General features: G+C 50.1%; 1 protein-coding gene across 1 annotated transcript; it reads right to left on the bottom strand.

The window, feature by feature from the left end:
* Positions 1 to 1327: 1327 nt before the first annotated feature.
* On the bottom strand, positions 1328 to 22365 carry LOC140395151 (kelch-like protein 23). Its single transcript, XM_072482637.1, has 3 exons — positions 21420 to 22365; positions 8551 to 8962; positions 1328 to 5661 (listed from the first exon to the last, which is right to left on the bottom strand). Exons 1-3 carry the CDS (start codon positions 22318 to 22320, stop codon positions 5343 to 5345), a joined length of 1632 nt encoding a protein of 543 aa, XP_072338738.1. The 5' UTR covers positions 22321 to 22365; the 3' UTR covers positions 1328 to 5342.
* Positions 22366 to 24108: the final 1743 nt, after the last annotated feature.

The raw sequence follows: 24108 nt of genomic DNA, 5'->3' as shown, positions 1-24108 counted from the left end.
GCACTTGGGTCCCCCGGGGTTGGTTGGCTGCTGCGTGGCGCAGGCGTGGGGTTGGCTGGGGGCTGTCGCTGATGGGGTCCACGATGAGGTGGCCGCTGGCGGGGTCCACGATGCTTCGGAGGGGTGGGCCATGCGGTCGGGGGTATACGCCTGTACGATCGCTAGTTTCTTGGTCGCCGCGAGGTCAAGCGTAGCCCCTTCTAAGAGGCGCTGGCGGATGTAATCATAGATCATAGAATTTACAGTGCAGAAGGAGGCTATTCGGCCCATCGAGCCTGCACCAGCTCCTGGAAAGAGCACCCTACCCAAGCCCACACCCCCACCCTATCCCCATAACCCAGTAACTCCACCCAACACTAAGGACAATTTTGGACACTAAAGGCAATTTAGCCAATCCACCTAACCTGCACATCGTTGGACTGTGGGAGGAAACCGGAGCACCCGGAGGAAACCCACGCACACACGGGGAGAACGTGCAGACTCCGCACAGACAGTGACCCAAGCTGGGACCCTGGAGCTGTGAAGCAATTGTGCTAACCACTATGCTACCGTGCTGCCCTATGTAGGCCGACCCTATGCCCGTAATGAACGCGTCTCTCATTAGGAAGTTAGAATGTTCAGCGGTCGAAACGGCCTAGCAATCACAGTCTCTCACCAGGGTGAGCTGGGCACGCCAGAAATCTTCCACAGACTCACCGGGAAGTTTTTTTTAATTTAAAAAAAATATTTTTTTATTAAAGTTTTCCAAAGTTTTTCATAATAAATAGTAAGAATCTTAACACAGCAAAATAGAGTGAACATTAACACAGTGCAAAAAGAGAATATACAATAGCAATTGACTAGACGTGACCCCACGCGCCTCAGTCTTCCCACACCCTCCCAACGGAGCACTCACCCCCACTCCCCTACGGGTCGCTGCTGCTGATGATGTTTTAATTTTCTCTGAGAAGCCATCAGACGGTATTATGCCCCCGCTCAACAGCAGCAGCTCTGTACACGTGGCAAAATTATTTACACACATAAGTCGGCATCTGTTCATGGTGTTGTCGTCCCTTGCTTCTCCCAGACGGAGTTCGCCGCCGTTGTCGTCTCGTTCCACTTCTGCGCACTTCCGCTTCTGCGGCCCTCCCGTCTTCCCCGTTTTCTCTGTTCCTGTGGACGTTAAGTTTGGCAACGTTTCCCTGCCTCCCCCCTCCCCGGCTCTCCCCTATTGATCCGTCACTTCCCTCTACCACCCCCCCCCCCCCCCCCCCCCCGTGGCTCACCCTGCCTTCCTCTTAGATTTAGCTGTCCCCACCACCCCCTCTCCCGGTCTATCTCTCCCTCTCATGCTTTGGCTACTCTCCCCTGTTTCTTGGCTACCTGGCTATTCTTCCGCTTGTTTGTTGGCCACAAACAGGTCTCGGAACAATTGGGTGAATGGCTCCCACGTTCTGTGGAAGCCGTCGTCTGACACTCGGATGGCAAATTTGATTTTCTCTATTTGGAGAGATTCTGAGAGGTCGGACAGCCAGTGATGCTGCTGACTGCCAGCCGAACAGGATTCTACGGCGGGCGATCAGGAGGCAAAGGCAAGAGCGTCCGCCCTCCTCCCCAGGAATAGATCTGGCTGGTCTGAATCCCCGAAGACCGCCACTTTCGGGCATGGCTCTACCCTCACCCCCACCACCTTGGACATTGCCTCGAAGAAGGCTGTCCAGTACTCCACAAGTCTGGGGCAGGACCAGAACATGTGGGCGTGGTTGGCTGGGCCTCCTTGGCACCGCTCACATCTGTCCTCCACCTCCGGGAAGAACCTACTCATACGGGTTCTTGTTAAGTGGGCTCTATGTACCACTTTTAGTTGCGTCAGGCTGAGCCTTGCGCACGTGGAGGTGGAGTTGACCCTATGCAGTGCTTCGCTCCAGAGTTCCCACCCTATTTCGATCCCCAGGTCCTCCTCCCACTTCGTTCTTGTTGCGTCCAATACGGTGTCGGCCCCTTCTACCAGTCGGTCATACATGTCATTAGTTTCCTTTATCTAGTATGCCTGCATCCAGTAACTCTTCCAGTAGTGTCTGTCGTGGTGGTTGTGGGTATGTCCCTGTCTCCTTTCGTAGGAAGTTTTTTAGTTGGACTCACCGGGAAGTTGGTGCCGCGTGGACAGGAGGTGCCTGGCGTAGATCTTGTTGGTCTGCTGAGCGTAGTTCTCCTTCAGTAGTGCCATGGCCTCTGCGTAGGTAGGCGCATCCTGGATGAGGGGAAAGACATCGGAGCTCAGCCGCGTGTACAGAATCTGGAGCTTCTGTGCTTCTGGGATTGGGTCTGTCGCAGATCCGATGTATGCTTCAAAGCAAGCTAGCCAATGTGCAAAGTCCTTTTTGCCGTTGTCTGCTTGAGGATGCAGCTGCAGGCGATCCGGCTTGATGCGGAGGTCCATCTTTGTAAAATCTTCTGTGTAATAAATTGATGCACTATCAATTACGACGAGACGAGAGTAGAATGTAATCGAGGCTTTATTACACAGAGATGTGTTGCCTCCTGCAGCTGCTGCCGAAATGGCTGCAGTTTGGAGAGCCCACACATTTATACTCCGCCTCCTGGGTGGAGCCAGCAGGCAGGGACCTACCCCCGTACCTGTAGTAAAGGGGCCTTACCGTAATACCCTCGTATGCAGTGCAGTATATACAATATAATACAACAGTGGTGACTACCACACTGATACACTGAAGTATCACACACTGCTAATTATAAAGGTGAACATAGACTGACCATTCAATTTTCCCAGGAAGATTCCTTAGAGTCCTGGTGATTGATAGAAATCTGGCATAGATGTTTAAAAAAAAGATTTCTGTCATCGATACAGTAGCTGATTCACAGGACGCTTGAGCTTTCTGGTGTTTTTCTCTTTCTATTGCAGTGAGGCCTTAGCTGCCTCTCATGCCCAGTGCTGGATGTCAATCGTCTCCCAGCTAATTCCACAACCCCAGCAAAAGTTTCTATTTAGTGATCCATTAAGATCAGACAGATGCACTTGAAGAGCTGATCGGGCTCGATCTGCTGAATAGGTGTAATTTCTATGATTTTGATAGTCCGTAATTCAACTCCTGACATCTTTCTGCCTACCAGTAACAACCACTGATAAGATGTGCCAAAAGAGATTTCTGCAATGTCGGTGCCACAGCTGAGGGTGGTAAAATTAGACACACCTATAACCCAGACTGCAGTAAATTTGAAGTTGCAAGGGCAAACAATGCTGACAATGTGAAACAAAATGAAAAATCTGGAACTACACCGCAGACTTGTCAGTATCGAAGAGTGAAAAAGCTGGTTAAGATTTAAGTCTCCAACCTCAACCATGGCTCCAACTCTCAACACAGGGGCAGCACGGTGGCGCAGTGGGTTAGCCCTGTTGCCTCACGGCGCCGAGGTCCCAGGTTCGATTCCGGCTCTGTCACTGTCTGTGTGGAGTTTGCACATTCTCCCAGTGTTTGTGTGGGTTTCGTCCCCACAACCCAAAGATGTGCAAGGTAGGTGGATAGTCCCTTAATTGGAAAAAAATGAATTGGGTACACTAAATTAATTTTTTTAAAACATAGGCTTGTTTGTCCTTTTTCTTTGATGGTAAAGGACTTGCTCTGTATTTCTAGAATTTCCTGTCCTGTTAGCACAGCGAAGTGACATTTCGATTTCAGTTTTTAGACCATCCAGATGTTTGTGAGCACGTTGGATGAGTAGCCCTCGTTCAGGGGCGGCATGGTGGTGCAGTGGTTAGCACTGCTGCCTCACAGTGCTGAGGACCTGAGTTCAATGCCAGCACTGGGTCACTGCCCGTGTGGAGTTTGCACATTCTCCCCGTGTCTGCATGGGTTTCACCCCCACAACCCAAAGGTGTGCAGAGTAGGTGGATTGACCATGCTAAATTGCCCCTTTATTGGAAATCAAATAATTGGGTAGTCTACATTTTTATTTAAAGAGTTGCTCTCGTTCTACTCCCTACTGTGTGTGGCAATGAAGTGGGGCCTCCTGGATTGCTCCCAATCTGGCCTCTTGAGAATCCTTGGTTTCTCATTGTACCTTCAGGTACCTGGGTCCTAAGCTCTGGAATTGATTCATTGAGCCTCTCCACTTGTCACTTCTCCTTTAAGAAGCTCCTTAAAACTAAAACTCTTTAACTAAGCATTGGTCACCCCTTCTAATATTTCCTTATGTGGCTTAGAGTCCAACTTGTTCAATAATGCTCCCGAAAGGCTATGTGAAAAATGCTACACTAATCATATTGTCGTAATAGCTGGGGGTGATGTGGGTCAATACTGACTCCGGTTACCCAATACTGCTGCTGAATATAAGTCATTTAATCAAAGAATCTGATTTCCTGCCAACATCCACTATTGTGTGCTCAGTTTCTTCTCTTGAATCTTTCACTTTGTGCATTTCAGTGATGCTGCAAACAGAGATAGGGAAATACAACATTGCTTTCAGTCCGTAATACACACCCACAGTGAACAGAAACAAAAACTCCTAAAAAGGTCAACTGTTTACAGATCAGCAGGAAGAAGTAGGGCTCTACTCATACCTCTCTAATGTAGAACAACATTCCAAGGCATAAGGAAAATGGATACTGAGCAAAAGAAAGATAGGAGTTGGGTTTTAAGGAGGATCTTAAAACAGCAAAGAGGGAGCTGGAGAGGTGGGGAGGGGTTTATGAATGAATTGTAGTGGTCTAGGTGGCTGAATGTATTACTGCTAATAATGGAGTGAAGGAGGAAAGTGGAGGGAGAGGAATGCAAAAGAGGCTGGATTCAGAGGAAGCTTAAGGGGCTACTGGAGATGACAGAGATAGAGGAGTCTGGTTGTGGGGAGATGTTTATTTGTAGCATTAGGTGATCAATCCAAGTCAGTAAGGAGGGAGGTGATGAGGAAACGAGACTTGTTGTGGAATAGGGCCCAGCGGCAGAGCTTTGGTTGAGTTGAGAGATAGGACGCTACGGCTAGGAACTTAGTTCCTCTGTTCCCATGCAGGCAGTGACTGGGAAAACATTAATCAAGTCTGGAAGCAAGAAAGGCATGGATTAGGGAGAGAAAAAGTCGGAAAGCAGGATATGGAGCCAGAGAGGGAACAGCTGGTAGGTAGGAGCTTATAATTAATGCATACACCTTGGATTATTAAGGGGCCTTTTGATGGTACCAATAAGGACCCCCAAAATCTGTTTGTGGTATCCCCAGAGTGGTAATGATTGCAGTCTCTCCCATCCAGGATAGGTTGGCATAGGGATTCCCCAGTCTTTACGCCACTCTCAAAAGGTGGCATTGATTTGAGGCCAGCAATACAAATGACTCATCCTCTCTTAAACTGCATCTGATTAGACCCCAGACCTCACATTGAACTTTTGGATGGACACACAGCCCCGTACAGGGAGTGGGCAGGGCACAGCCACATCCACCACCTGACATGTGTCTGTATAAGGGTCGAAGAGAATCATGTTTGGGATCGATGTGTTCCCTCTCCTCTCTGCCAGGAGAAAGATCCTCCCGTTAACTGTACTGCAGCCGCTGAAGAATTTTTGATTCAAGCATTCCTCATCCACTGGGGTCCATTCGTCAGTGTCTGTGTCCAGACGGAATGTCTGACCTCCCACTATGTAGAATGCACCATTCAGAATGGTGGCACAGAGATCGTACCTTAAACGGGTAAAGAAAACACCAGTGTCAAAGTGCTGCTGAACTGTATTTAATTCTGAGATATCTGATACAGTGCAACTACTTTATGCTTAGTTACAGCTCATCACAGGCAAAGGTAACTTTAACCAGGATGGCCACAAATGCAAATATGTACAGAAAATGTTCATAAAATTCAGCAGGTCAAATGGTAACTGTGCAGCTGAAAACACAATTCACGTTTCACGTTTCTGACCTTACAAGATGCACTGCAGGAACTCATGAAGGATTCCTTAAGCAGCACCTTCTAAACCCATGACCACTACCATCTAGAAGAACAAGGGCAGAAGATACATGGGAACACCACCAGCTGAAACATCTCCTCCAAGCCACTCACCATCCTGATTTAGGAATATATCGCTGTCGCTAGGTCGAAATCCTAGATCCCCCTCCCTAGCAGCACTGTGGGTGTACCTACACCACATGGACTGCAGCGGTTCAAGAAGGCAGCTCACCACAACCATCTCAAGGGCAATTAGGGATGGGCAACGAATGCTGGCCTAGCCAGAGAAGCCCACATCCCGTAAAAATTAATTCTATAAAAAAAGATGTAGGAACAGAAGTAGGCTCTGCTATTCGATGAGATTGTGATTGATCTGAGGTGATAATCCTCAACTCCACTTACCCGCTTTATCCCCATAACCCTTGGTTGCTTTATTGATTAAAAATGTCTATCTCAGCCTTAGAAAAAGTTAGAGATGTAACATTTTAAGGAAGTGCAGAAGCAAGGAAAAGGGAAGGAATATGAGGGAAGTACTCTGATAAGGTGGAAGGCATGAGAGATTGTAATGACAAAGGGATGATGGGGCAAGGCAGAAGGGGCAGAGGCAATGGGACAAGAAATAGAAGATGGGTCCAGAGGGGCCAGACATGAGAACAAAGAAAAGTACAGCACAGGAACAGGCCCTTCGGCCCTCCAAGCCCGTGCCGAACATGCTGCCCGACTAAACTATAATTTTCTACACTTCCTGGGTCCATATCCCTCTATTCCCATCCTTTTCATGTATTTGTCAAGATGCCCCTTAAATGTCGCTATCGTCCCTGCTTCCACCACCTCCTCCGGTAGACAGTTCCAGGCACCCACTACCCTCTGTGTAAAAAACTTGCCTCGTACATCTACTCTAAACCTTGCCCCTCGCACCTTAAACCCATGCCCCCTAGTAATTGACCCCTCTACCCTGGGGAAAAGCCTCTGACTATCCACTCTGTCTATGCCCCTCATAATTTTGTAGACCTCTATCAGGTCGCCCCTCAACCTCCGTCGTTCCAGTGAGAACAAACCGAGTTTATTCAACCGCTCCTCATAGCTAATGCCCTCCATACCAGGCAACATTCTGGTAAATCTCTTCTGCACCCTCTCTAAAGCCTCCACATCCTTCTGGTAGTGTGGCGACCAGAATTGAACACTATACTCCAAGTGTGGCCTAACTAAGGTTCTATACAGCTGCAACATGACTTGCCAATTCTTATACTCAATACCCCGGCCAATGAAGGCAAGCATGCCGTATGCCTTCTTGACTACCTTCTCCATCTGTGTTGCCCCTTTCAGTGACCTGTGGACCTGTACACTCTCTCTGACTTTCAATACTCTTGAGGGTTCTACCATTCACTGTATATTCCCTACCTGCATTAGACCTTCCAAAATGCATTACCTCACATTTGTCCGGATTAAACTCCATCTGCCATCTCTCCGCCCAAGTCTCCAAACAATCTAAATCCTGCTGTATCCTCTTATAGTCCTCATCGCTATCCGCAATTCCTCCAACCTTTGTGTCGTCTGCAAACTTACTAATCAGACCGGTTACATTTTCCTCCAAATCATTTATATATACTACAAACAGCAAAGGTCCCAGCACTGATCCCTGCGGACACCACTAGTCACAGCCCTCCAATTAGAAAAGCATCCTTCCATTGCTACTCTCTGCCTTCTATGACCTAGCCAGTTCTGTATCCAACTTGCCAGCTCACCCCGATCCCGTGTGACTTCACCTTTTGTACTAGTCTACCATGAGGGACCTTGTCAAAGGCCTTACTGAAGTCCATATAGACAACATCCACTGCCCTACCTGCATCAATCATCTTAGTGACCTCCTCGAAAAACTCTATCAAGTTAGTGAGACACGACCTCCCCTTCACAAAACCATGCTGCCTCTCACTAATACGTCCATTTGCTTCCAAATGGGAGTAGATCCTGTCTCGAAGAATTCTCTCCAGTAATTTCCCTACCACTGACGTAAGGCTCATCGGCCTGTAGTTCCCTGGATTATCCTTGCTACCCTTCTTAAACAGAGGAACAACATTGGCTATTCTCCAGTCCTCCGGGACATCACCTGAAGACAGTGAGGCGCCAAAGATTTCTGTCAAGGCCTCAGCAATTTTCTCTCTAGCCTCCTTCAGTATTCTGGGGTAGATCCCATCAGGCCCTGGGGACTTATCTACCTTAATATTTTTCAAGACACCCAACACCTCGTCTTTTTGGATCTCAATGTGACCCAGGCTATCTACACACCCTTCTCCAGACTCAACATCTACCAATTCCTTCTCTTTGGTGAATACTGGTGCAAAGTATTAATTTAGTACCTCGCCCATTTCCTCTGGCTCCACACATAGATTCCCTTGCCTATCCTTCAGTGGGCCAACCCTTTCCCTGGCTACCCTCTTGCTTTTTATGTATGTGTAAAAAGCCTTGGGATTTTCCTTAACCCTATTTGCCAATGACTTTTCGAGGCTAGACTGAAAGCTTAAACAGGGTCAATCTAAATTGAAAGCCATCAGGGAAGCTGTAGGCATACACACAACTGCAAGGTAGTGTCAAGTTAACAAACTTCATCATGAAAATTAAACAGGACCTACCGCGGACATGGGGAGAAGGAGATTACATCCCAAACATCACTCTCCACATCCAGCCGCTGCACCCCACTGTAAACATCGCCGTTTTCATCTAGTCCGCACAAAACGTAGATATTGGTGCCGACACTAACCACTGCAGCCCTCTCCACGGGTTCCACCATCGGCTGCATGTCTTCCCATTCTGTGGCCATCAATGGCAGTCGCTCAACATCAGCAATGACGGCCGTGTCAGTACTCCCTCCCAACACATAAAGGTACATGCCAACACCTACTGCACAGTGCCAGTTGCGAGACTGCTTCATCGCCGGCCCTTTCGTCCAGCTGTCTTCACAGTGGTTATAAATCAGCACCCAGTCCACACAGTACCACACCACCTCATCTCGGAAGTAACCTCCCGTCACAAAGATGAAATTCCCTGTTACAGAAAAAGACATAGAGTAGCTTTATCTGAGAGTTTGTACAGGCTGAAAATGGATAATCTCCCAGACTTTCACCCAATGATATACAAATGTTTCTGTGTTGAACACACGGTAAATAAAATAAGAACCTGCGGCTTTAAATCTTGCAACTTAGAATCAAAACCTGTTTTTTCTAAAAGACACAATTTCTTGCAATCTAGTTCCCGGGCTGTCAATTACACAGAATAGCATTGCCCATTTTTTATTGAGGATCATTTCTTTGGTCATTCATTGACTTTAGCGATTGATTAGTAAAGCTTCATCTTTACTGTTTCGTGATTATGCAGGCAAGTGATTCACAGTTCATTCTCATTCAACTAATAAAAGCTACCACACACTTCAAAGACTTGCTTAACAATAGGGTGGCACAGTATTTAGCACTGCTGCCTCACAGCGTCAGGAACCTGGGTGACCGTGTGAAGTTTGCAGGTCCTCCCGTGACTGCGTAGGTTTCTTCCAGGTGCTCCGGTTTCCTTCCACAGTCCAAGGATACGCAGGTTAGGTGGATTGGCCATGATCAATGCGCGGGGGTCGGACTGTGGAGTGGGCCTAGGTAGACTGCTCCTTTGGAGGTTTGGGCAGACACAAAGGGGTGAATGGCCTCCTTCTGCACTGTAGGGATTCTATGAATAATCTAAATCACTTACTACCTAATTGTAATGTGACATGGATTGTTCTGGTGAACTATGGTTATTGTGGTCCCTCAGAACCATGGTGTAACTATAACTTTTTAAAAATTCATTTTTACAGGATGTGGGCTTCAGTGGCTAGGTCAGCATTTGTTGCCCATCCCTAATTACCCTTGAGACGGTGGTGGTAAGTCCTTCTTGAGCTACTGCAGTCTTTGTGATGTAGGTGCACCCACAGTGTCATTAGTGAGGGAGTTCCAGGTTTTGACCCAGCGACAGTGAAGAAACAGCAATATATTTCCAAGGCAGGATGGTGAGTGACTTGGAGGGGAACCTTCGGGTGGTGGGGTTCCCATGTATCTGCTGCCCTTGTCCTTCTAGATGGTAGTGGTCATGGCTTTGGAAGGTGCTGCATAAGGAGCCTTGGTGAGCTACTGCAGTGCATCTTGTAGATGGTACACATGGCTCCTGCTTTGCTTCGGTGGTGGAGAGAGTGAATGTTTGTGGAAGGGGTGCCAATCAAGCAAGTTGCTTTGTCCTGGATGGTGTTGAGCTACGGGAGTGTTGTTGGAGCTGCACTCATCCAGGTAAGTGGGGAATATTTCTGACTTGTGCTTTGTAGGTGGTGGACAGGATTTGGCGGGTCAGGGGGTGAGATACTCACCGCAGGATTTCTAGCCTCTGACCTGGTTTTGTAGCCACAGTATTTATATGGCTAGTCCGGTTCAGTTTCTGGTTAATGGTAACCTCCAGGATAGTCAGTGATGATAATGTAATTGAACATCAAGGGGCGATGGTTTGATTCTCTCTTAATTGGAGATGGTCATTGCCTGGCACTTTTGTGACGCGAATGTTACTTGCCACTTGTCAGCCTAAGACTGGATATTGTCCAGGTCTTGTTGCATTTGTACATGCACTGCATCAGTGGCTGATGAGTCACGACTGGTGCTGAACATTGTTCAATCATCAGCGAACATCCCCACATCAGACCTTATATTGGAAAGAAGGTCATTGATGAAGCAGCTGAAGATGGTTGGGCCTAGGACACTACCCTGCAGTGATGTCCTGGGACTGAGATGACTGACCTCCAACAACCACAGCCATCTTCCTTTGTACCAGGTATGACTCCAACCAGTGGAGAGTCCCCCCCACCCCCACCGCCACCGCCCTGGCCCCCCCCCCCCCAATTCTCATTGATTCCCGTTTTGCTACGGCTCCTTCATGCCTTCCTCGATCAAATGCTGCCTTGATGTCGAGCTGTGACTCTCATCTCAACTCTTTTGTCGATGTTTTAGCCAAGGCTGTAATGAGGTCAGGAGTTGAGTGACCCTAGCAGAACCCAAAATTCGCGTCCATAAGCAGGTTATTTCTAAGTGTCGCTTGTGAGCACTGTTGATGACCCCTCCCATCATTTTGCTGACGATTGTGAGTAGACTGGTAGGACGGCAATTGGCTGGGTTGGATTTGTCCTGCTTTTTTGTGACAGGAAATACCTGGGCACTTCTCCACATAGCCAGTGTTGTCACTGTACTGGAACAGCTTGGTTAGGGGCGTGCCAAGTTCTGGAGCACAAGTCTTTAGTAGTATTGTTGGAATAGTGTCAGGGTCCATAGCTTTTGCAGTATCCAATGCCTTTAGCCATTTCCTGATACCACATGGGGTGAATCAAATAGGCTCAAGGTTGGCATCTGTGATGCTGGGGACCTCAGGAGGACGAGATGGATCATCCACTCAGCACTTCTGGATGAAGATTATTGCGAATGTTTCAGCTTTGTCATTTGCTGGTATACTGGATTCCTTCATTATTGAGGATGGGAATATTTGTGGAGCCTCTTCCTCTAGTGAGTTTAAATGTCCACCACCATTCACGACTGGATGTGGCAGCACTGGAGAGCTTAGATCTGATCCGTGGGTGTGGGATCGCTTAGCTGCTTCTGTTGTTTGGTATATAAGTGTGGTAGTATGTATTGGGGGTCATGTGGGACTGGAAGCCCTAATGTCATTGGCTGACAGATCCCGGGTCCTGGTTGGCCGTTGACCTCAAGCTCCGCCCTGAAGGCAGAGTATAAGAAGCCGGAGTCTTCCCCCGCAGGCCAGTTTACTATCGAGCTGCGGGGGAACAGACACGCTTAATAAAGCCTCATCGACTTCACTCTATTCGTCTCACGGAGTCTTTGTGCGCTACAATTTATTAAGCGTGTCTGAAAAAAAAAGGACTATGGAGCTCAGGATCGTTCTGGAATGCCTGAGGATCAGCCCCCACGCAGTGAACGCGGCAGCAGCCTTCAAGCACTGGCAGACTTGCTTCGAGGCCTACCTCAGAACGACCATCGGCCGAGTCTCAGAAGACCAAAAACTGCAGGTCCTGCACTCGAGGGTGAGCACGGAGATCTTCTCCCTCATGAAGACTCGGACGATTTCCAGACGGCGTTCGCAGCACTGAAAAGTCTCTATGTCCGCCCTGTTAACCAAATCTACGCTCGCTACCAGCTCGCGACGAGACGGCAAGCTCCCGGAGAATCGATGGACGAGTTCTACGCCGCGCTGCTGATTTTGGGACGAGCCTGCAGCTGCCCGTCGGTGAACGCAAACGAACACACGGACATGTTAATGCGCGATGCTTTTGTGGCAGGTATGCAATCCTCCCAAATCCGCCAAAGACTTCTAGAAAAAGAGTCGCTAGGACTCTCAGAGGCACGGGCCCTAGCAGCCTCCCTAGACGTGGCCGCGCGTAATACTCGCGCCTACGGCCCCGACCGCGCGGCAACCCATTGGGCCCCGTACGTACCCGTCGCGGCAAACCCCCTACCCTCCCCCAGACACCCCACAGGCTTGCGCGGTCCAAACGCCGAGTCGCACCGGGGGCGCCCGCTGTTATTTCTGCGGCCAGGCGAAACACCCCCGACAGCGCTGCCCGGCCCGCGTAGCTATCTGCAAAAGCTGCGGGAAAAAGGGCCATTATGCGGTTGTGTGCCGGTCCCACGAGGTCGCCGCCGTCCTGGGAGCACAGGGAGCCCTGCAAGCAGTTTACGCGCCCCAACCCCCCCAGCACGCCATGTACGACCCGCAGGCGCAGCCGCTCTGGGTCCCGACCACCGCGGTCCCGGGAGAACTGGGAGCCCTGCAAGCAGTTTACGCGCCCCAACCCCCCCAGCACGCCATGTACGACCCGCAGGCGCAGCCGCTCTGGGTCCCGACCACCGCGGTCCCGGGAGAACTGGGAGCCCTGCACGCCGCCTACGCTCCCCAACCCCCCTCCCCGCAGCCCATGTATGACCCGCCGCCGGCGCTACCGCTTTGGGTCCCGGCCAACACTCTCCACGGAGAGGAGGGAGTTTTCCGCGTCCCTAACGCCACCTAACCCCCACCCCGCGCCTGACCCGCCGGCGCCATCTACTTGGGCCCCGACCACCGCTGTCCCCGGTGAGGGAGCTCCGCGCGGTCCTAGCGCTCGCGGTCCTAGCGCTCGCGGTCCTAGTGCTCCCCAGCCCCCCCAGCACACCATGTGCGACCCGCAGACGCCGCCATTTTGGGTCCCGGCCACCACGAGGGGAGGAGGGGCGCCGCCATCTTGGACCGCCCCAGACCTGTACGACGCATGGGGGCGGCCATTTTGTCCACCCCCACCGCCATCTTGTGACCCCCCAGCCACGTGCGATGTATGGGGGTGGCCATTTTGTTCATCCCCGACGCCATCTTGGACGGCAACAACGGACCCCACTCCACTACTACAACCACGGCTCGCTTCGATTACGCTCGATCAAGCTCGGCCCCGGACACTCCAGACGACGACGACAACGGTACTAATAAACGGCCACGAGACGCCATGCCTAGTCGACTCCGGGAGCACGGAAAGCTTTATACACCCCGACACGGTAAGACGCCGTTCCTTGACCACCTATCCCAGCGCACAAAAGATTTGCCTAGCTGCAGGATCCCACTCCGTACAGATCCAGGGATTCTGCATAGTTACCCTAACGGTGCTGGGGAGGGAGTTCAAAAACTACAAACTAAACGTCCTTCCCCAACTCTGTGCCCCCACCTTGCTGGGATTAGATTTCCAATGCAATCTACAGAGCCTTACGTTCAAATTCGGCGGCCCCATACCCCCACTCACTATCTGCGGCCTCGCAACCCTCAAGGTGCAACCCCCGTCCTTGTTTGCGAACCTCACCCCGGATTGCAAACCCGTCGCCACTAGGAGCAGACGGTACAGCGCCCAGGACCGGACCTTCATTCGGTCTGAAGTCCAGCGGCTACTAAAGGAGGGCATAATCCAGGCCAGCAATAGTCCCTGGAGAGCGCAGGTGGTAGTAGTGAAGACAGGGGAGAAACAAAGGATGGTCATTGACTATAGCCAGACCATCAACAGGTACACACAACTAGACGCGTACCCTCTCCCCCGCATATCCGACATGGTCAATCGGATTGCCCAATATAAAGTCTTCTCCACCGTGGACCTCAAGTCCGCCTACCATCAGCTCCCCATCCGCCCAAGTGACCGCAAGTACACAGCCTTCGAGGCAGACGGGCGATTATACCATTTCCTAAGGGTCCCTTTTGGCGTCACAAACGGGGTCTCGGTCTTCCAACGGGAGATGGACCGAATGGTTGATCAACATGGGTTGCGGGCCACGTTCCCGTATCTCGACAATGTAACCATCTGCGGCCACGATCAGCAGGACCACGACGCCAACCTCCAAAAATTCCTCCAGACCGCCAAAGCCTTGAACCTCACGTACAACGAGGACAAGTGCGTTTTTAGCACCGACCGGCTAGCCATTCTGGGCTACGTAGTGCGCAATGGGATAATAGGCCCCGACCCCGAACGTATGCGCGCACTCATGGAATTTCCCCTCCCGCACTGCCCAAAAGCCCTGAAACGCTGCTTGGGGTTCTTTTCGTACTACGCCCAGTGGGTCCCCCAGTACGCAGACAAGGCCCGCCCCCTAATACAGACCACGACCTTCCCTCTGTCGACAGAGGCTTGCCAGGCCTTCAGCCGCATCAAAGCGGATATCGCAAAGGCCACGATGTGCGCCGACGAGTCCCTCCCCTTCCAGGTCGAGAGCGACGCCTCCGACGTAGCTCTAGCGGCCACCCTTAACCAAGCGGGCAGACCCGTGGCCTTTTTCTCCTGGACCCTCCACGCCTCAGAAATCCGCCACTCTTCAGTAGAAGAGGAAGCCCAAGCCATAGTGGAAGCTGTGCGACATTGGAGGCATTACCTGGCCGGCAGGAGATTCACTCTCCTCACGGACCAACGGTCGGTAGCCTTCATGTTCGATAGTGCACAGCGGGGCAAAATCAAAAACGACAAAATCTTAAGGTGGAGGATCGAGCTCTCCACCTTCAACTATGAGATTTTGTATCGTCCCGGAAAGCTGAACGAGCCGTCCGATGCCCTATCCCGTGGCACATGTGCCAACGCACAAATTAACCGCCTCCAAACCCTCCACGAGTACCTCTGCCACCCGGGGGTCACTCGGTTTTACCACTTCATCAAGTCCCGCAATCTCCCATACTCTTTAGAGGAGGTCCGTACAGTCACAAGGGACTGCCACATCTGCGCGGAATGCAAGCCGCATTTTTTCAGGCCAGATGGAGCGCACCTGATTAAGGCTTCCCGCCCCTTTGAACGCCTCAGTCTCGATTTCAAAGGGCCCCTCCCCTCCACCGACCGGAACGCATATTTTCTTAATGTAGTGGACGAATACTCCCGCTTCCCTTTTGCCATTCCCTGTTCTGACATGACCGCGGCCACAGTCATTAAAGCCCTGAACAGCATCTTCACACTGTTCGGTTACCCCGCATACGTCCACAGCGACAGGGGGTCCTCTTTCATGAGTGACGAGCTGCGCCAGTTCCTGCTCAGCAAGGGCATAGCCTCAAGCAGGACGACCAGGTACAACCCCCGGGGGAACGGGCAAGTAGAAAGGGAGAACGGCACGGTCTGGAAGGCCGTCCTACTGGCCCTACGGTCCAGGGACCTCCCAGTTTCACGGTGGCAGGAGGTCCTCCCGGACGCTCTCCATTCCATCCGGTCGTTATTATGTACGAGCACTAATCAAACGCCTCATGAGCATCTCCTTGTCTTCCCTAGGAGGTCCTCCTCTGGAACGTCGCTGCCGACCTGGCTGGCGGCCCCAGGACCCATCCTGCTCCGAAAGCATGTGCGGGCACATAAGGCGGACCCGTTGGTTGAAAGGGTTCACCTCCTCCACGCGAACCCCCAGTACGCCTACGTGGAGTACCCCGACGGCCGACAAGACACGGTCTCCCTGCGAGATCTGGCGCCCGCCGGCAACACGCACACCCCCCCGACACCATCAACCCAACCCCCCCCCCCTTCCTGCCACCGCCGCACCCCGCGACCGCCCCCTTCCCAGGAGGATCGGTTCCCCTCCCCATAGCACCGACCAAGAATCAAGCCCGAGCTGAAACCGTACGGCTCCTGGAGGCAACAACACTGGTACAAGCACCACCACCACCGCCGGGGCCGAGGCGATCGACATGGACGACCAGACCGCCCGACCGACTCGTGGCGTCCATGTAAAACAAATATGGACTGTTCACAAGAACATTTTGCTTTTCTTCCTATACCCTCTGTAAATAGTTGCAACAGGACGAAATTGTCCAATACTGTATTGCCATGTGAATGTTTTGTCCTCCCAGGACCAGCCCTGTAAACCCTTACCACCATACGAAGCATCACCCCGCTTCGGTAGTATGTATTGGGGGTCATGTGGGACTGGAAGCCCTAATGTCATTGGCTGACAGATTCCGGGTCCTGGTTGGCCGTTGACCTCAAGCTCCGCCCTGAAGGCGGAGTATAAGAAGCCGGAGTCTTCCCCCGCAGGCCAGTTTACTATCGAGCTGCGGGGGAACACACACGCTTAATAAAGCCTCATCGACTTCACTCTATTCGTCTCACGGAGTCTTTGTGCGCTACAATAAGTAGTCGTGCAATTTAGCGTGGCCAGTTCACCTGCCCTGCACATCTTTACAGGTTGTGGGGGTGAAACCCACGCAGACACAGGGAGAATGCGCAAACTCCACTCGGACAGTGACCCGGAGCCAGGATCGAACCCGGGTCCTCGGCGCCGTGAGGCAGTAATGCTATCCACTTTTCCTCCGTGCTGCCTATTATCTTTGTTATGATATGTAATTGTGTTTTTTTTTGTTAAATTTAGAGTACCCAATTATTTTTTTCCAATTAAGGGGCAATTTAGCATGGCCAATCCACTAACATGCACATTGTTGGGTTGTGGGGGTGAAACCCACGCAGACACAGGAAGAATGTGCAAACTCCACATGGTCAGTGACCCAGGGCCGGAATTCGAACCAGGGTCCTCAGCGCATAGGCAGCAGTGCTAACCACTGTGCCACATACCGCCCTGTAATTGTTATTTTTAACCACGAGAAAGCACTTTTGTTACCATCCCAGACCAGATCCCATTTGCTCGGATACCGGGTAGAATCCCCAATATTGAATTTAATTTGTAAGACTGGGACAAAAGGGTACTTCACTCCAGGAGTGACTCAATGCACAAATACAGAGAGGTATATCAAAACAAACTTTATCACTGACACAGTACTAACCTAACTTTAACATCGTACAAGAAATAGTTTACAATTACCAGTTAAACAATGCTTAACAATAACACAAAAGATGTAACTGCGCGCCCCCGCAGGTGGCGGGATCTCTGTCCCAGCAGCCGGCCAATGGGCTTTCCCATTGTGAGCATCCCTAAGTCATAGGGAAATCAGTGGGTCTGAGTGTGCTGCCGGCGAAGCGGAGGATCCCGCCGACGGAGAATCCAGCCTAATGTCACTAATTATCTACTGCCCACAGAACCTTCTTCCTATAAACAAAATTCCATTAGTCCTATTTCGGCATACAATAACCATGGCTGAAATGAATTAGGATCTTACTTTTAATTGCACCTCTTGTAGCCCCAAAGTCTGGCTGCTTTTCAAAGCTGGATTTTTAAAAAAAACATTACTGCAGCAGTCAGATACACACCCTGACTCAGGTTTTTAACCATTACTGCACCAGCTCCATACAATACATATAATATATATCTGAAATTCTTACATTTATCACAGCTTGCATTTTTAGTCCCATCACAAACTCAGGGTGTCCTAAAGCACTTTAGAGCCACTTTTGAAGTGTAGTCACTGTTGTAATGAAATGTGATAATGAGAAGATAGATGATCAGACTAGGTGCTGATTGAGGGATAAATGTTGACCAAGGCACTACTGATAACCCTCTTGTGCTTCTTCAAATAGTGTGGTGGGATCTGTTACCCCTGCACATGAAATGGTAAGTTTAATGTTTCATTTGAAAGACAGCACTTCCGACGATAGCACTTTCTTGGTATCATCAGTCTATAGATTCTGTGCTGAAGTCCCTGCAGTGGGAGTTAAACCCACAATCTTCTGACTCAGAGGCTTTAGCATGGAGCTAACCGACATGCAGTACACTGACGTCAACAGACAGCAAACACAGTCTGAAGAAATTACTTGATTTGTTGGTTTTGCTATACATACGATTTTGAAGAAAAAAAGATTTACTTACTTGACTTTCTCTGGGTTACTCAGTCTTGATTGCTACTTGTGATTCACAGTGAATCAGATGTTTGATTGACAACTTTACAAATAAGTGATCAATTCAGCCAAACACTATATTTGTGCTAAGGATATGTGATAGCTCTGACATACGATGTCTTTGACATGTGACATAACAAATGTGGCTAAACCTGTTACGGGAAGACAGAAATGAACCTGGATCACTTTTCTGATTTTCCCACCTAGAGGAAACTGCTTGATCAACTTTTGGAATCTCACCGAAATGGATAGCTGAGCATTTTAGTTGAGGTTCAAATTTGCTGACTGAGGATTACGGACATAAAATCAGGATAAATGGAAATGAGAGTGTTGCTCTTATTAGCCTTAGTTTTATTAGCTCTAATTATGTCACCTTTGCTCACGAGTCGCCAGGTATCTTTCTGATACCGCCACGTGGTTCAAGCTAGAGTTATGATTAATAAGACAGCACACCGCTTAGTAAGATTGAATCAACGGTCATTTATTATGTACAGCAATAAATACTTACACAATAATCCTACTTTCTATATCACTACCTACCACTATTGGCCAATACTTAACTTTTGGGAAAGGCCCACCAGGTCAGGGAAACGAATGGCTTATCAAATTGGGTCTGGCCTGCGGGATTCAAAAGGCTGATACAGGTCGATGGCTAGGAGTCTCTATCGGGTAGCGATCGCTGGAGTCAAACTTACGGTTGCTGGTCGATGGTTCTTGCGAAGGTTGCGAGCAGGAGAAGAAGGGAGAGAAGGGTCGATTTGAACTTGGCCCCTATTTTTATAGGGCCCAGGGGCTTCGCGCCTCTCGGGGCGGACCTTGACCCTGAGTCCCAAGTGATTGGACTTGTTCCCAATCACTGGGTTCGATATGCTCCAATAATGGGGCGATTCCTTGATCGGGGGGTGGTCGTTCACCTGTCTTTTTCTCGGCCACTGCTGGCGCTGAGAGGTCTGGCCCGGCATTCAATTGCTAATATGTTGCAATTGTTCCCGGGGATAGCCGATTAAACTGCAGATGTCTGGGTTGATGTGCTGCTAATGGTCGCAGGTATCGATCTGGGCCGACTTCCCCAGAGCCGAATACGCTATTCTGTCTGCAGCTGTCCGTTTGTGCCCTGTTGGCTGCTTTTCCCATCAGCCTTTTTTCGGTTAGCCATTTTATATCGGGTTTTGGCCAAATTAATCGGGAATCAGCCATTTTAGGTGGCTACAAGAGGTAGATGCATTTGTGGAGACAGAGAGGGAGGAATGCATTGAGAAGAGATAAGGGAGGTTAATCTATTAAAAGGCCTAGAATGTTTTTTATTCGTATGTACTGACCCCGCACTCAAGCTCTTGATATTGAAGGTGTGATGTCTAAAATTTATATTGGTGCCACCAAACCCTGAATTTTATTTATTTTACCAAGTTTGTTCACATATTCTTAATAGCTGACGAACTGACACTAAGTACCTGAGGCTGAATGTCACAGTGGGATTAAACCCTATACACATAGAGTAGAATCCATGCAGTTCAAGAGACCAATCGGTTCATCAGGTCTGCACCGATCGTCCAAAAGAGCACCCTACCCAAGTCCACTCCTCTGCCCTATCCCCGTAACCCCACCTAATCTGCACATCTTTGGAGTGTGGGAGGAAACCAGAACACCCAGACGAAAACCACACATACACGGTGAGAACATGCAAACTCCACAGTCAAGGCCGGATTTGAATCTGGGTCCCTGGCGCTGTATAGCTGCAGTTCTTACCACTGTGCCACCATGCCTTTAATGTCTGTATTCAAATTCATTCCAGACTGACAGGTGGGAATTGTCCTCTGCCTCCTAGTCTATAAAGGTGCTAGGAAAATTATTTGTGCAGCCTCGGCTGTGAAAATTCACACTGGACGCTCCTCTAAGATTGGGTTTGAGAGAGTGTTATTCTGCATCTAACCAGGCCTGCATTTCACCTGTGAGTGTTTGCAAGGAGAACTTTACATCTAACCCACACAGTCAAAGTAAAGTTCTAACCAGGTATGTTTCAGACACTAGGGGTGGGATTCTCCCAGCCCGGGGCCGGGCCGGGGAATCCCCGCAACCGTGCCACGCTGCCCTGACACCAGCACGTGATTCTCCGCGGAGCCGCATTGGCGCCGGCGCGTTTGGCGCGGCGCCGGTCGCGGGCCGCTCTACACGGCCGGGCCAACGATTCACGGCCCGGGATGGGCCGAGCGGCCGCTCTAAAAAGGCAGAGTCCCGCCGGCGCCGTCCACACCTGGTCGCAGCCGGCGGGAACTCTGCGTGCAGGGTCGGGGGGCAGCCTGTGGCGGGGGGGGGGGAGGGGCCTCCGAAGGGGCCTGGCCTGCGATCGGGGCCCACTGATCAGTGGGCCGGCCACTCGCTCCCCGGGCCTATTTTCTTCCGCACCGGCCCCTGAACTCCCGCGCCATGTTGCGCGGGGCTGGAGCATTGAGGGAGGCCACCGCACATGCGCCAGCGCCACAGTGCATGTGCGGATCCCGTGGCGCACAGTTCACGCCGGGATGGGAGGCTGGAGCGGCGTGAACCGCTCCAGTGCTGTGCTTGTCCCCTATAGGGGCCAGAATCTGTACTCCCAGCGGCCTGTTCACGCCGTCGCGTTCCGACGACGTGGACACTCTGCCGCCGAATGGGAGAATCCCACCCTAGGTGCCTAGAAGGGAAATGTTTCATGCCCGAGTAAAGGCAACCCTGAACATGTTGAGCAGTGGAGAAGGTTTGAAGGGCCGAATGGCCTACTTCTGCTCCTATTTTCTTTTTTTTCTTCTTTGTATTTCCTTTTCTAATTTAAAAAAATAAATTTAGAGTATCCAATTATTTGTTTTTCCAATTCAGGGGCAATTTAGCTTTGTCAATTCGCCTACCCATGCAGTCACGAGTAGAATGTGCAAACTCCACATGGACAATGACCGGGGGCTGGGCTTGAACCCGGGTCCTCGTCAACAGTGCTAACCACTGTGCCACAGTGTTGCCCTCTTTTCTCTGCTTATATACATGTATTATCTTGAAAGGCATTGAAACATATTTTAAATAGCCTACAAACATAATTTTATAGCATTCATTTGAAGAGGCAATTAAATTCATAAATTATCCCGAAATATACAACAGTGCCAAGCAGCTTACGCAACCTACTGCATTGTAATTTGCACACACTGTTACCTACTGCTGCTACCGCGTATTGGGTGAGGTTTCTGCGTCGAAGAGGAGAGCAGGCTTGCCAGGTGTTGGTTTTAGGATAAAACTGAAATAGTTCCTGTTGTTCTTGGTCGTGTTTGCCCCCTAGGACATACATGGTCTCATACCTCCTGTTGCTATGGGGCTGGGGTTGGGCCATTGTCCAGCTCAGTGGAAGGTTGTGATTTAATATTCTCAGGATCCTGCTGTGAGGGTCATCCTGCAGATTGCGCTTGGAGCGTTTAATGAGCAGGTCAAGAAAGGACAGGGTGAGTAAGGGGGCCCTGGCCAAGGCCAGCAGCTCCAGGACTTGACCTTCTCTGCTGTGGTGGTGGCTCGCCCACTTCATCACTGCTTCAAACACCTGGTCTTCCCTGGTTACGTACAGGTGGTCACTGGCCAGGAGCTCGGCCAGAGCCTCTTTGGGAAGCTGCAGGAACTCTTCCTCCTCGGCCATGAAGGCGGCCAGGTGGGTGAGTGCCACCCCGCGGGCGGCGGCAGCCAGGCCCGGGCAGGCCAGGCGCTGGGCCAAGGCCAGGAGCCCCGCGCAATTTCCCACCCGCAGCTCCCGCTGCAGGAAGGCGACGCACAGCCGCTTGACCCGCTCGAAGAGTAGGAAGTCGGCCGCCTCCAGCAGAGCCTCCACATTCTGTCGGTCCACACTCACTCGGCCCCCGGCGGCGAAGCCCAGCAGCAGCCGGAAGGCTTCGGGATCCAGGCCTCGCAGAACGATGTGGCTCTCCGAGCTTTCCCTGGCGCCGCCGCCGAACAAGGCCCGAAAATACTCGCTTGCCGACGCCAGCGTCCCCCTGTTAACATTGAAAAGCCTCTGGCCAACTTCAAGCACAGTGTCGGCGGCCGGATCCTGTCCCTTGTGGCTGGCCATTTCCCCCTGATCCAGAGAGCAGCTGGAGGGTCAGAACTATGTCTGGCATCTGGGCCTGTATTAATGGACAGATCAGGGTTACACCAATGCCCTTTTAGGGCACCACTGGTCTAATAAGCATAAAAAGGTAAACCCAACAAAATCAAAGTGAACCTAACCTGCCCAACTAAATCAGATTATTGTCTGTTTAAAACACTGGAGACCCTGCAGTGCCCACGTGGTCCTAAGGCCTGAAACATGCCATCAGACACTTCATGTTCCCTGTCCAAGGACAGTCAGAATGCCATGGGAGAAAGTCAGATGCCAGGGCAACACTTCCACAGTGTAACATCTGGCAACCCGCAGCTAAAAAAGCAAGTCTTCAAGTGTTCCATCATAGCAACTTGTGTACTTTTTATATGTATCGCGCCAAGTGCAGGGAGCAGACCACAGCATTAAACACCAGGGAGACCAAGTCTCAAGAAATATAAAGGATACTTAAATAGGGCAAACACATGCCTTCTTCTAGTTTTTTACTGGTGTTTTGGCTTGTCTTGTTTGAATTTTTGTCTTCAATGTAGTTAAAATTGCAGGTAGTCCAGTACCTGGAGTGCATTATTTATGGATATAGACAACGATGCTGCATCTGGGCAGTTTAGCTCAGTTGGTTGGACAGCTGGTTTGTGATACAGAACAAAGCCAACAGCATGGGTTCCATTCCCGTACTGGCTGAGGTTATTCATGAAAGCTCTGCCTTCTCAACCTTGCCCCTCGTCTGAGGTGTGATGATCCTCAGGTTAAATCACCAACAGTCAGCTCAAAGGGAAAAGCAGCTTATGGTCATCTGGGACTATGGTGACTTTACTTACTTACTGCTACACCTCAAACAATATACACAATTTACTGATACCCAGACATAGGTGGTAGGATTCTGTCTCTAGATTTCCCAACACTTATGTCTGCATTCACTGTCAAAAGATAATTTCCATAAACAAGTTAAGGCTTCAATAATGTAAGAATTGGATAGTGTGTCCAATGTTAAGAAGCACCCTTACACAATCCAGCCCTGGTTAGTATCCCAGCAAAATATTAAAAATTGCCCTTACAAATCTTATATCTAGGGCAGCAGGGTTGCATAGTGGTTAGCATTGCTGCCTCACGGCGACGATGATCTGGGTTCGATCCCAGTCCCAGGTCATTGTGTGTGGGGAGTTTGCACATTCTCCTTGTGTCTGCGTGGGTCTCACCCCCATAATCCAAAGATATGCAGGGTAGGTGGATTGGCCATGCTAAATTGCCCCTTAATTGAAAAAGAAAATATTGGGCACTGTCATGTGAGAGTACCTTTAAGAAATGGGTGTTTATAAATGGGTGTGTATATAAATATCTGTAGTGAGAGTACCTTTAAGAAATGGGTGTTTACGACTGCAGTGATGTCGGAGAGTGGGTGGAGCTGGACTGTCTGTCAGCTTTTTACTTTAGTTTTTGAGCAGGCTGCAGGTCGTGTTTTAGTTTTGTTTTCAGTGTTGGAGCTGAAGCCAGACCAAGCAGGTGAACTGCTGTTCTCTCTGCCATCGAAAGACTATATCTGGATAATTTGGTGAATTCAGAATTATAAATATTCTCAATAGTGAAGGTAAGCCTGATGTCTTTCTGTTTTGAAGGTATTTTAAGTCTTGTGGATGTTAAAAAGGAAAGCTTAAAGGTTTACTTAGTGTATTCTTTGGGGGTTGTATTTGAATTAATGGTTGCTAAGATATTCACTGTATGTTTTAAAAAGGTTAGCTTGAGTTCATAGAATAAACATTG

This window comes from Scyliorhinus torazame, chromosome 18, assembly GCF_047496885.1.
Source record: "Scyliorhinus torazame isolate Kashiwa2021f chromosome 18, sScyTor2.1, whole genome shotgun sequence".
Classification (NCBI taxonomy): domain Eukaryota; kingdom Metazoa; phylum Chordata; class Chondrichthyes; order Carcharhiniformes; family Scyliorhinidae; genus Scyliorhinus; species Scyliorhinus torazame.
This window is presented reverse-complemented; position numbering and strand designations above follow the sequence as displayed.

Coding starts and splice junctions, on each gene's coding strand:
- LOC140395151 (XM_072482637.1), bottom strand. CDS start 22,320: ATGGCCAGCCACAAGGGACAGGATCCGGCCGCCGACACTGTGCTTGAA. Junction 8,963..21,419: donor ATACGCGGTAGCAGCAGTAG/GTAACAGTGTGT, acceptor TTTCTGTAACAG/GGAATTTCATCTTTGTGACG. Junction 5,662..8,550: donor TCCTTCTCCCCATGTCCGCG/GTAGGTCCTGTT, acceptor TACCCGTTTAAG/GTACGATCTCTGTGCCACCA.